At 40.9% G+C, this 14,327-nt stretch overlaps 1 protein-coding gene across 3 annotated transcripts in view; it reads right to left on the bottom strand.

The window, feature by feature from the left end:
- GNB4 (G protein subunit beta 4) overlaps positions 1–14,327 on the bottom strand; it is a 57,940-nt gene that overhangs the window by 25,639 nt on the left and 17,974 nt on the right. For 2 of the 3 annotated variants that reach the window (XM_072752627.1, XM_072752628.1), the window contains exon 2: positions 4,688–4,785. In XM_072752627.1, coding sequence (XP_072608728.1) covers positions 4,688–4,744 — 57 coding nt within the window. In that variant the 5' untranslated portion in view covers positions 4,745–4,785. Of the gene's footprint in view, positions 1–4,687; positions 4,786–4,933; positions 4,953–14,327 lie in introns of those variants that run through there. The other variant, XM_026007202.2, reaches the window with a different exon arrangement.

The following is a 14,327-nucleotide window of genomic DNA, read 5'->3' as shown; positions in this document are numbered from 1 at the left end:
AGTATAATTAAACTGTAAGTGAAAATTACTGACTATTGCAAATAGGTAAAAATTTAAAACACTGGAATATAAGCATTCTACTAATAGCAGTTACTTGCAAGTCATGCAAAGATTCTACTCACATTCAGAAGAATTTACTCTTGTGAACACTCATCCATTATAAAACTGAATAAAAAATTATTTCCAAGTAAAGGCTGAACTCCACATTGTCCACCATAATACAAGACATCTTTGTGCAAGAGAAAAGTGACATATTTTCCACTCCAAGAAACAATTACAAAAGATAAATACAGTTTTCTCTATTGCTGTTTTTTTTAATTTAAAATAAATCATATTGGGATGACTGGGTAGCTCATCAATTGAGCATCTGACTTTCACTGAGGGCGTGGTCCCGGGGTCCCAGGTCCTGGGATCAAGTCCCAGATCCAGCTCTCTGCAGGGAGCCTGCTTCTCCGTCTGCTTGTGCCTCTGCCTCTCTGTCTCTACCTTTAAAAAAATAAATCATATTGCATACATTTCTATTATGTCATGTGTTTATACCAGTGACATATACAATTAGGTTAAATTCTAGGGCACAGCCCTGGTGGCTCAGCGGTTTAGCACAGCCTTCAGCCCAGGGTGGGATCCTGGAAACCTGGGATCGAGTCCCATGTCAGGCTCCCTGCATGGAGCCTGCTTCTCCCTCTGCCTGTGCCTGTTCCTCTCTCTCTTTCTCTCTGTCTCTCATGAATAAATAAGATCTTAAAAAAAAAGAGCAAATTCAAGGAGTGAGGGGGAAAGAGAGGGTCTTTAAATATAGCATGACATGATTAAACTGAGAAGTACATGGCACCTTACATACAGATGCAAGCTCTATCAAAATTCAAATGGCATGGGCAACCCGGGTGACTCAGCGGTTTAGCACTGCCTTCAGCCCAGGGTGGGATCCTGGAGACCTGGGATTGAGTCCCACATCGGGCTCCCTCTAGGGAGCCTGCTTCTCCCTCTACCTGTCTCTGTCTCTGCCTCTCTCTCTCTCTCTCTCTCTCTCTCATGATTGAAAAAAAAAAAAATCAAATGGCATTTTTCACAAAAATACAAGTAATCCTAAAATCTGTATGAAACCACCAAAGATCCTGCATAGCCAAAGAAGTTGAGACTAAAGAACAAAACGGGAGGCATCATGTTCTCTGATTTCAAACTACATTACAAAGTCATAGTAATCAACCAGTATGGTATTAGCATAAAAATGGGACATATGGATCAATGGAACAGAGAAACTAGAATGTTCCTCTGCATATATGGTCAATTAATTTATGACAATAAGGGAAAGAGAGTCTCTTCAACAACTGGTGTTGGGAAAACTGGAGAGCCACAAGCAAAAGAATGAAACTGGGCCACTATCTTACACCATACACAAAAATAAACTCAAGATGGATTAAAGCCTTGAATCTAACACCTGAAACCATAATACTCCTAGAAGAAAACATAGGTGGTAAATCCCGACATCTGTCTTGGTGATTATTTTCTGGATTTGACACCAAAAGACAAAGAATAAGCAAGAATAACCAACTAAAAAGCTTCTGCACAGCAAAGGAAATAAACCATCAAGAAGATGAAAAAGCAACTATTTAATGGGAGAGAATATTTGTAAACTGTATCTGATAGGGAGAATATCCAAAATAAAGAACTCAGACAATTCAAAAGCCAAACAATTTTAAAAAAGAGAAAATATGTCATGCCCATGGATTGAAAGAATACTATTAAAATGTACCCCCTTACCCAAAGCAATCTACAGATTCAATGCAATCTCTATCAAAACACCAAGTATTTGACACAGAATCAGAATAATCCTAAAACTTGCATGGAACCAAAAAAGACACTGAATAGCCAAATCAATCTGAGAAAGAAGAACACAGCTGGAGGTATCAAAATTCTAGATTTCAATATATACTACAAAGCCATAATAATCAAAACAGTATGGAACTGACACAAAGACAGACACATAGATCAATGGAACAGTATAGAGCCCAGAAATAAATTCATGTATAAACCTGACCAATTAATCAAAAGATGCAATGGTGGGGGAAAAAAGACAGTCCTTCAATAAATGGTATTGGGAAAACTGGACATCTAACATTCTAAAGAATGACACTGGACCATTTTCTTATACCACACAAAAACTCAAAACAGAGTAAAGACCTAAATGTGAAGACCTTAAACCATAAAACTCCGACAAAAAACATAGGCAATAACCTCTTGGATGTCAGCCTTAGCAACTTATTTATAGATAGGTCTCCTCAGGCGAGGGAAACAAAAGCAAAATAAACTACTGAGACTACACCAAAATAAAAAGCTTTTGCAAAGAAACCAACGAAACAGGAACACAACCTACTAACAAAGAGAAGATATTTGCAAAAGATGTATCCCTTAAGGGGTTAATGTCCAAAATATATAAAAAATTTAAATAACTCAACACCTGAAAAACAATCTGATCAAAAAATTTCAGTCAAAGGATGTGAACAGACATTTTTCCAGAGAAGACATCCAGAGAGCCAACAGGCACATGAAAAGACGCTCAACATCACTATCAGGGAAGCAAATCAAAACCCCGATGAGAGGGGAGCCTGGGTGGCTGAGTTGGTTCAGCATCTGCCTTCAGCTCAGGTCATGATCCCGGAGTCCTGGGATTGAGCCCCAAACCAGGCTCCCTGCTCAGTGGAGAACCTACTTCTCCCTCTCTTTCTTCTGCTTGTGTTCTCTTGTGTGCATGTGTGCGCGCTCTCGCTCTCTCTCTCAAATAAAGTCTTTAAAAAAATAATAAAATAAAACAACCCCAATGAGATATCACCTCACACCTGGTAGAATGACTATAACCAAGAAGACAAGAAATTACAAGTGTTAGCGAGGATGTGGAGAAAAAGGAGCCCTCCTACACTGCTGGTAGGAATGTAAACTGGTGCAGCCACTGCAGAAAACAATATGGAGGTTCCTCAAAAAATTAAGAAATTACTATGTCATCCAGCAATTCCATTTCTCAATATTTATTAGAAGAAAACAAAAATACTCACTCAAAAAGATATATGCACACCTACTGTCATTGTAGCACAATTTAAATGGCTAAGCTATGGAAGCAACCTAAGTGTCCACCAATAGATGTATGAAGACAATGTGGTATGTACACATTATTATTCAGCCATTAAAAAAAAAACCCAAGATTTTGCTATTAAAGACAACATGGGTGGACCTTGTGGGCATTAAAAGAAGTCAAAGACAAATACTGTATGATCTCATTTCTGTATAATTAAAAAAAAAAAAAAAAGCCAAGCTCATATTTACAAAGACCAATTCGTTTTTCAATGACACCACTATGTGGCCATGTGCTTGGCCAATCAGCCTGTCCTGTTTAGCTTCTGGAGCAAGTGACACAACATGGAGATCAGAGAATCCAACCTGGTGTTGGTGAAAAATTACTTCGGAGATTGTTTTAGGAAGCCTTCTTCATCCCAGGCAAAACATATCCCTCCTTCATTCTGACAGCTTGGTTCAGACACCTAAACTATCCAACCCAGAGCTCCTATGCACATCTACATCATTCACTTCCTTGAATTCCTGGTAGTGAGATTTGGTTAGGGTTTCAATCCAATCAGAATCAACAGTTCCTTGGTGTTCTTCAGCCGTCCCTGTTCTCGCTCCTCTCCTCTCTTTGCCTGTAGTAATGCCCTCGTATAGATCCTGTGCCTCATCCTTTCTTCTTCTTCTTCTTCTTCTTCTTCACTTACCGCATCAGAGGGGTTCGGAAACAGCTACTGCAGGAGGGGGAGGGGGAGGGGAGGGGCAGGCAGTGTTGCAAGTTGCTAGGGCTCCTCCTGGCTTTCTGCTGAAGTTCTCCAATTGTATCTCTTACCAGTTCAGCCCTTGCTGTCCCTGCAGTAAGCAGCCAGAGCCAGGCTACAGCTCAGTCTCTTTCCTCTACCCTGTGCACCAAAGAGGCTCCCTAAGCATAAAGGTTTAGAGACGTGCCATCTTTCATCTCTACCTTCCTTGATATTCCTCCGTCCAGGGAAACTTCTATTTCCACCAGTTCAGAGGATTACCGGTATTTTTGCCCGAAGGAATGCTACCCACTTTGCAGAAACCCTCCCTCTGAGCCTTTCCATACCCTGATGCATCACTCTGATTCTTGGTGTGAAGTTCTAAATGTCTTTTAATTTTGTTGCCAGATGGAACTTGTATTTACTTCTTAAGATCTTTGCTGTTTTGAGTTGATTTCCAAGAGTAAAAGATGACAGACATGTCTTTATTATGCCACTAATAATTTTTAATGTTTTTCTGCAATCTAACATTTTAGAGATTCATATTTTTTTCTAGTGTTTTACAATGTGATAATATCTGCCTCATTACATTGCACCAAACATCAAACTACAATTCCAGGTGTGTGACTAAGAGAATTATGTTTGTCTTTCAGCAGGAATTACATCTAGAATATTAACTTCTTAGGGACACAGAGCCTATAAGCACACACACAGATTTCTTAAGAATGATTTTTAGAGAGGACCCTAGAGGTACGATAAAAACAAACTGACCATTTCAAGACTTATAAATTTAATATATGTAAACTGGTCCAAAAATGAACACGTTTTATTCATTGGTGGTACTAAAAAAAAAAAAAAGTGTTAAATTTCAAAACGAGAAACTTTGCTCTTACCTGGATCTGATTCCGCAGCTGTTCGGCTTCCTGCCTCAACTGCTCCAGTTCACTCATCTTTTAACTTGTTTGCCTTCGAAATTAGCAAGTGAAAGCAACTGTCAAAACAAAAATAAAAACAAAACAAGCTGGTTTCAGTTCTCCATTTATGTATTAATCTACTTTTTAAACTACTGACAGAACTTTTTGATCCTTCTGAAACTCAAGTGAGCTAGCAATTCCAAGTTGTAGATCTAGATTACTCACCAAAGAGTCTGATAGAGAACATAACTGGAGGATGGAAGAGAAATCTTGAGCTGTAGTATTCAAGACTAAATTACAGACTGTTAGTACTAGAACACAGTCCACAGTGAGAAAAACTTTACCATACTTTAGAGAGCACCCATAATACCTATTTATCTCCACTTAGATGTCTAATAGGCACCTGAGAGTTCATACTTCAAAGGTGAACCCCGCCCCCCCCGCCCCGCCATTTCTTGTCTGGGTATATGGAAATTCAGTCCTGTCAACCCTTTAAGCCAGGATACCTGGGAGTCATCCTTGTTTCTTTTACACCCTACATGTACTCCCATCAGCAAAACATGCCAGTTCTTCCTTCAGAAAAAATACCTAGGATCTGATCGATTCTGATCACTTTGCCACTTTACCTACCTTGGTCTAAGCCACCACCTTCTCTCACCTGTCTCCTTTCTAATGCCCTGAACCACAGCCCCATCTATCCTAAATTTAGCAATGGAGTCATCCTTTTAAAACCCCAGTCTTTCTTCTGCTTTAAATCCTACAAGGTTTTCCACTCAGAGGAAAACATAACCCTTTATCTTGACCTATAGAGCCCTACCCAATCTCTTACACACACCCTTCTCTGACCTTATCAATCACGCTGTCCCTCACTCTGCTCCAGCCATTTCTTGAAGTCCTTTGAACACACTAAGTAGGATCTAGCCTCAGTGTCTTTATACTTGCTCTTTCCTCAGCCTGAAATGCTTTTACTCCTGATATTTTCATTGCTTGCTGACTTTTGCTCAAATGTTACATCCTCAGCAGGACCTTTGCTGATAGCACACAGGCATCAGCCTTATCCTGTAAGGCCACTAGACATTTCAACACCATCTGGCATATTTTTGTTTATTTATTGTCAGTTTCCTCCTGGAAGAATGTAAGCTCCTTGAGCTCCTGGAAGAATGTAAGCTCCTCTGTTCAATTTACTTTTGTTACATCCCTAGCACTGAAGACACTTCAGTAAATAATCTGAAATAGCTTAATAAATAAAGGAAATTTTTTCCCTGAGGATTTAGGATGAATCACAGAACCAAAAAGCAGGAATATTACTACTTCAGGAAGAATCTAGAGGCTGAAAACTGGTAGTATTCTTTCTCTACCTGTCCCATTTTTCTCTTCCTATTTATTTTTCTTCTACAAAATAACTTTCTCTTTCTCCAAGCAGAAGACTCGGTTTGTATTTCCTCAGGTCAAAATTAGAGACCAGAATGCTTACCACAACTAAGAATCCCCATGAAAGACTTTGATTCCCTGAAGAATTTGTTTCTGGTGTCTACCCTTCATTCACTTCAACTGTAGTACAAGTATCTTGTTATTCTTTAACTTTGAATTTATTTTGTCAAATTAACACATCAATCTATTGGGGTTGCTTGCAATGGCATTAAGCTATAAAATAAGAACTGACATCATTCTAATATTCCATGTCCCCCAAAAAACAACATTCCATGTCCAATTTACTATTATAATACAGCTCTCCATTTATCTGAATTTTTAGCAAATTTTGATAATTTTCTTTAAAAGGCTTAACCATTTCTTGATGAAGTTCTATTTAACAAAGTATGTTCCTCAGAGAGTACCAGGCTGGTTAGATTACAGCCAATCTGGAATAACACTCCACCTAACTGAAGATAGCAGCATTTAGGTTCTGTATTTTTATTTATTCTTTTTTTTTTTTTAGATTTATTTATTCATAAGAGACAGAGAGAGAGAGGCAGAGACATAGGCAAAGGGAGAAGCAGGCTCCTCACAGAGAGCCTGATGCGGGACTCAATCCCCAGACCCAGGATCACACCCTGAGCCACAGACAGACACTCAACCACCGAGCCACCCAGGTGTCCCTATTTTAATGTTTTGTAAAGGTTTTATTTATTCATGAGACACACAGAGAGAGGCAGAGACATTGACAGAGGGAGAAGCAGGTTCACCGCAGAGAGCCTGATGCAGGACTCAATCCCAAGACCCCAGGATCACGACCTGAGCCAAAGGCAGACACTCAACCACTGACCTACCCGGGTGCCCCAGATTCAATTCAGGTCCTTTATATTCACAACCTTAATTACCCTTGCTGGACTGTACTGAAGACATCACTGTTCCCCACATCCTAAGAACTCTGGTTCTGATGCTTCCTTTTCTGAGTTCCAAAAAAATCCTAAGTAAAACTGGTATAAACCTCTGAGTTGCTAATGTACTAAAAAGGAGTATCAAGGGGCCCTAACAGACCTTATTAGTTTCAGGGTGTTCAAAACCACCATTTACCTACCCGCTACTGCCTTTCCACCCTAAGAACCACCCACGTAACAACTGACTCTCTAAAGTGGAGCTGATCTGCAGCTGTAAGCAGAAAGAATAAGGGGTCCCCCCAAAAGACCAACAGACATAGCTTTCTTAAAAAGTTGTTTTAGGTCCCCAGACATCTTGTGAAAGAATGTGAGAACAAACAGCCACTATCAGGCCAGCTGACTGACCTGACCCACACTCTTGAGTTATCTTTGTAGGATCTAAATCCCTTTGAGCGCTCAGATACCAGTCCAACTAGAGCCAGAGAACTGATGATGCTGACCTCTGTTTTTGCCGATCCTCGCTCCTTGTGACTTTGACCTGGACTCCATCACCTCAAGAGGACTTTTGCCTCAACTCCATGCTGCATTCCACACTGCCCAAGCCCTTTCGTCAACATGTACCCTTAGCTTAGAAAGTTCCCAGTTTTATCCTTCTGGGAGCCAATGCTCTGGGGAAGTAAAAAACAAAAACACAGTATTCTCCTTTACTTGCTGGAAGTAAAACCTTTCCTTTTCCTTTTCTTTGGCTTGGTCGTTGTCTTTTGGCTCAACACTCACCAAGAGGCAAATCTAGTTTCAGGCAACACAGCTACTCAGGATATATACTATGATCTGTACCAAATGGAGGAGATTTTCCAGCCTGGCTGCCCAAAAGGATTGAGTACCATGAATAGAAATGGCAAACAAAAAGCAGTTCCTTCATCACCACCACTCTATGAATCAGTTACTTTTAGGAGAGGCCATGGGCCCTGAATATCACTATATTTTTCCTGGGCGTGTCAAAATATAAGGCCCTAATCACTTTCACTTTTCACTCAGGGGTGCATGTGGAGCAAGCAACCTTGAGGGATGAGACAATGTCTCCCCTCTAAGACGGAGTAGACTTGCTTCCACTTACTATAAAAGTGGTAAATTCCCCAAGCTCAGTGTTTCTGGGTTGTGACACAAATTTAATGTGCGTGTGGTATCTATCTAGGCCCACCTCTGTTCACCCCATAGGAATTGAGGAACATGAGGGAATTAACACAAACCAACATCAGGAGAGGTTACTCGCTGTGCTGTAAGGAATAAACTCCTTGTTCTCTGACCAGGGAGTCTCAGGTCAATTGTGAGCATCCGTGAGCCAGTAACAGGCTGAATTACCTGGCTTGTAAGTAGTTAAAATCCCAGACATTTTGAAGTCCTTGAGGGAGAAGGTTCATAAGAGACATGAGTTCAATGTAAAATATAGTGAGTTTGTGGTACCTTTCTTCTTTCTTTTTATGGTGATATAACTGACATAGAACATTGGGTAAATTATTGTATAAGTTTTAGTTACAGAATGTGATTTGACATTTATGTTGCAATATGATTACCAAAGAGTTAACTATCCTATCACATAATTACTGTTCTTTTTAGAGAGAACATTTAAGCTCTAGTCTTTTTTGCAACTTTGAAGTATATAATACAGTGTGGTTGACTACAGTCACTCTGCTGTACATCTTTAGATCTCCAGAACTCCATCCTTCCTCTACTTGCAAGCTGCACTTCCCTTCTTAAACAGATTACATCCCAGGCCCAGTACTTCATCCACAATTTTGCCAGCATCCTACTTGCCTTACCTTTTAATGTTGTCATACTCAACAGATAAAAATCACAATCTTATATGAACCCAACTACCTACTTTTTCTTTGGCCAGAACTCAAGCGACCAAACATTGATCAAAAATCAAACTAAAGGGTATATTATTTATACTACAAATTAATTTCATCCATCTCAAGTGGGCCCTCAAAACCATCTCTCAACCCTATGCAGCATTTTGTTCATCACTTCTACTCTATCAACTATTTCAGTTCCTTTGAAGTCTTTAAGCTTCTGACCTTTCACACTCCCTCCTACAAATGACCTTGCCTTCTGCATCACAGAAAAAGCAGAAGCCATCAGACATGCTTTCAATTTTCTATTACTTGATATATAAAACTATACAAACTTAACTGACTCACCACATTCTCTTATCAGAAGAGAGGAAGAGACTTTTCTTTCATTTGGTCCAATTCCTCCACCTATAATTTAAATCCTATCTCTTATCTTTTCAGTAATCTTATACTTCTGATTGTCTCTTCTAGAACATTCAAGCTCTCATTTTTCCTCCATTGCTTTAGTCTTTTAGGAAAAATTCCAAACACAGAGAAAGGTGGAGAAATCAGTATAACGAACCCCCATAATACCCACCATGTGATTTACAAATTGTTAATGTTATATTTACTTCTTGTTTTTGCTAAAGTATTTTGAACGTTTTATTTGAGAAAGAGAAAACATGGGTTAGCACAAGCAGGGGGGAGGGGTGGAAGGGAGAGGAAGAAACATACTCCATGCTGAGCAGGGAGCCTGACAAGGGGCTCCATCCCAGGACTCTGAGATCATGACCTGAGCCCAAGGCAGACACTGAGCCACCCAAGCACCCCATTTGCTCAAGTATTTTAAAGTCAGTCACGGACATCAAGACATTCCACTCTGAAATATGTAAGCATACATCTCCAAAAATATCAGGACATTTTTCTATTAAATCGTAATACCATTAATAGATCTACCAAAATTAACAGTAATTATTCAGGAGCTAATATACCTATTTTTTTTAAGATTTTATTTATTTATTCATAGAGACACACAGAGAGAATGAGAGGCAGAGACACAGGCAGAGGGAGAAGCAGGCTCCATGCAGGGAGCCCGACGTGGGACTCGATCCAGGGTCTCCAGGATCATGCCCTGGGCTGCAGGCGGCACCAAACCACTGCGCCACCGGGGCTGCCCTCTATCTAGTCTATTTTCAAATTTCCCCAATTATTCCACCAATGTCTTTTTACATCTGATTTATTCAAATGAAGATCCAATTAAAGACTACATAATATATTTGGTTAGATCTCCTAAGTCTGTCCATCTAGAAGTTATCCACTGCCTGCTTTGTTACCTCTAGAATACTGACTGGATAGAATGAGCTACTTGTCCTAGAGGATGCCCTACATTCTGTTCACTTCCTTAGGGTATTAACTTGTTTATCCTCTAGATTGCCAATAAATAAGTTAGATCTACAGGCTAGATGATATGCAATGTGTCTGGCAGGAATACTTTCAGGTAACAGGGCAGACTTCGTATTATAATAAATCAGAACAAACTTAAGGTTTGTTTAGGCACTATTTGTAAAGCTGAAAGTGGTCAGTGTATTCAGGTGTTAACAGTTTAGTCCATTCTAAGGTTGTAATTACTCACTTCTCATCTAGCAAACCACCACCTGTGGGTAACCTTTCACTTTGAATTGGATCCTTTCTATCAGGGTTAAACATGCCCAAGTTTGAAAGAAAAGAAAGAAGGGAGGAAGGGAAGAAAAAGAAAGAAAAAAGAAAAGAAAAGAAAAGGAAACAGAACAGAAAAGAAAAGAGAACAAACAAACAGAAGTCTTGATTTTACTATCACGGACCCTCCTTTTTCAATCCTTCATTATGAACTCTCAGAGCTGCCTGTACATGACCCCATTTCTTCACATGGATTTCTGAATTCTCAAGCCTACTCATGTCCAGCCGACTTCAGCTAAGTTGAATCAGGCACCAAGGAAAAGGAGGGGGCAGTCAGAAGGCAGGGCTGTCTGAGGAAAGTTTCTAAGCAGCAAAATTAGAACCCTTGAGATGCTTGGAGCAAATGAAAGGTGAATATGCCACCCCAAATATGGCCTTAGGAGGCGGCAAAGGATCATCAGAGACAAAGCAGACACAGGAGACACTGGAAACAAGAGAAGTCACTCCTCCAACATGGAAATTTACATTTATAAAGAAAACCTCCATTTGTAAGGGTGTCTGTCTCCCTCTCCATACTAGGAAGTGAAGGACACTACATCACCAGAGAATCTTAACCGATGGAGAAGGCACCGATTGAAATCACCACAACAAACCTTACCTCGGCTACCCTTGCCTTTTCCGATAACCTCGGGACGCCCCCCCCCCCCCCCCCCCCCAGGCACACTTTCTTCTCTCTTTGGCTGAAGACCGCATTTTGGCTGGTGCCTTGGGCCATCTTAGGGAGCAACGCATTCTTCCCTGCTGGGAATCTCCCAAGTATACCCGAGGAATACATACACGTTCATAAACTTGTTTTTCCCATTTATCTTTTATTGCAGGGGGTCTCAGCCAAGAACTCAGAAGGGTAAAAGGGAAAATCATTTTCCTCCCCTACAGAGACTATTGCAAACTTTCTCCAGATGCCTGAAAAGAAATGTTGAAACTGCCTTCCCCCACCTTTCATTACCTGCTGCTAAAGGGAGGAACTAGTTTTTCACTTTTTAAGGTACTTACTGGTTATGTCACTAAGGAAAAGAAAAACATATATTTTAAAAGATTTTATTTATTCATGAGATACACAGAGGCAGAGACACAGGCAGAGGCAGAAGCAGGCTCCATGCAGGGAGCCCAACGTGGGACTTGATCTGGGGTCTCCAGGATCAGGCCCTGGGCTGAAGGCGATGCTAAACCGCTGAGCCACCCGGGCTGCCCAGAAAAAGAATATTTTGATGACACAAACTGTTGACCTCTTCTACCCACCTGACAATTGCTACATTCCTGAGACTATTAACGAGGAACACATCTAGCACAGACTAGATTATAAACTACTTCTGTATGAGCCTAGAGGCTGAGTAGGCTAAAATGAGGCTATAAGATACCCCCAGGTGAAACCTAGTAAGATAAATTCTAATTATGTTTTGAAGGTCCAAAAAGTGGCCAATCTGTGTACTGACATGGTCTGTGTATGCAATATAGCTATAAAAGTTCTGAATTCTTGAAAATGAGACTGTTGCATGAGGTACAGTTTAGTAAGTTTCTCCCTCAAACCATGTATCTAACACATACTCAAATTCAGCGAAGTGAGATCCTCCAGGGGCATGTATTTGACTAGAGCAAAGTCATTCAACTACTAAGCCTTCCTGAAGTTCCTTTACATCCAGTTAAGAATGAAAACCAGGGAAATGGCAAAATAGCTTATAGAAGCAGCCCAGGTGGTGCAGCGGTTTAGCGCCACCTTCAGCCCAGGGCCTGATTCTGGAGACCCGGAATCGAGTCCCACGTTGGGCTCCCTGCATGGAGCCTGCTTCTCCCACTGCCTGTGTCTCTGCCTGCCTGCCTCTCTCTCTCTTTTTCTTCTGTCTCTCATGAATAAACAAAATATTAAAAAAAAAACGGGGGGGGCAGCCTGGGTGGCGCAGCGGTTTAGCGCTGCCTTCAGCCCGGGGTGTGATCCTGGAGACCCGGGATCAAGTCCCACGTCGGGCTCCCTGCCTGGAGCCTGCTTCTCCCTCTGCCTGTGTCTCTGCCTCTCTCTGTGTGTATTCTCATGAATAAATAAATAAAATCTTAAAAAAAAAAAACACAACACAACAACTTTGCGAATTCAGTGTGGAGGGGAAACATGAAAAGTAACGTCAGGAGAAAGAAAGCCAGCAAGATAAATGGTCACCCACCACTAAAAGTCTCTACTGGGGGGGGATCCCTGGGTGGCTCAGCGGTTTGGCACCTGCCTTTGGCCCAGGGCGCAATCCTGGAGACCCGGGATCGAATCCCACGTCAGGCTCCCGGTACATGGAGCCTGCTTCTCCCTCTGCCTGTGTCTCTGCCTCTCTCTCTCTCTCAATCTGTGACTATCATAAATAAATTAAAAAACAAAACAAAGTCTCTACTGGGTATAGCCAGGTGAACTGCCACATAAAGTAACTCCAAATCTTCCTTAAAGTTTAAAATAATCAAGAACCCGACCTGAGAAGGGAGTAAACCAAAACATATTCTCTTACTGATCAGACTTTACCTGAATTAATGTCCAAAAAAGGAAACAATTCTATACAGAAATTAAGGTTTCCGTGTACACTGGTCATACATCTAACAGAAAATGGGTAGGAGTCCTGAAAATTCAGACAGAGTGAGCAGCCCCAAAGCTGAAGGCAGAGAGGCATCAATTATACTACCTTTTTTTTTTTTTAAGAGCTTCCAATATATGGGAGCAGAATTAACCTTAATGTCAACTAAATAGCCTAATGGGGGAAACCCTGGTGGCTCAGCGGTTTAGCACCTGCCTTCAGCCCAGGGCCTGATCCTGGAGTCCCAGGAATCGAGTCCCACATCGGGCTCCCTGCATGGAGCCTGCTTCTCCCTCTGCCTGATAAAATCTTTTAAAAATAATAGCCCAATGGACTGCTGTACAACCCCCACCCCCCCACAACAACTGTTGACAATGATTCTTACAATTATCCCTCTATACCAGAAGGCTGAGAAAAGGTCCGCTAGAAGAGCTAGCTAGCATCTTCGGTTGTGTAAAGACAGTGTATTAACGAAGAGAGTTTCCTTTCTATGGGGGAGGAGGGATAGGGGAACCAAGACACAGATAGGGAAAAGACAGTTGCAAGCTAAAGTTAAGATAAAGGATCAGCATCCAGAGTTGTGTGACTTTTTTTTTTTGAAGAAATTTTCATTTTTTAAAAGATTTTATTTATTCATGAGAGACAGAGAGAGAGGCAGAGACACATGCAGAGGGAGAAGGAGGCTCTCTTGGGACTCAACTCAGGACCCTGGGATTGGGGCCTGAGCTGAAGGCAGACGTTCAACCACTGAGTTACCCAGGCATCCCAGCATCCAGTGTTTAAAAGCGATTACTCCAAACTAATAAAAAAGACCAATGATCGAATTGAAAAATGTGCAAAGATATGAATCAGCAAATCACAGCAGGAAAAATTGTGGAAGCCAATATACAAATGAAAAGATACTCAACCTCAGTAATCAAGGCAATGAAAATTAAAAAAACAATTTCATATCTATCAGATTGATAAAATTATATCTCAACCAAGAATTAACAAGTTTGGGGCACCTGGATGGCTTAGTCAGTAGAGTGTGGGACTCTTGATCTCCAGTCACAAGTTCAAGTCCCACATTGGGCATAGAGATTGCTTAAATAAATTAAAAAGGAAAAAAAAACTGGCAAGGTCAGGGGTGAAATGGTATAACTCATTCTGATAGAAAAACTCTTGGAAAGCAACGTAGCTAATATCTAACAATGGGATGGTATCTCTTTCA

The sequence above is a fragment of the Vulpes vulpes genome, chromosome 3 (genome assembly GCF_048418805.1).
Source record: "Vulpes vulpes isolate BD-2025 chromosome 3, VulVul3, whole genome shotgun sequence".
In the NCBI taxonomy this organism is placed as follows: Eukaryota; Metazoa; Chordata; class Mammalia; order Carnivora; family Canidae; genus Vulpes; species Vulpes vulpes.
The sequence above is the reverse complement of the archived record's forward strand: the minus strand, read 5'-3'. Positions and strand labels throughout refer to the sequence as shown.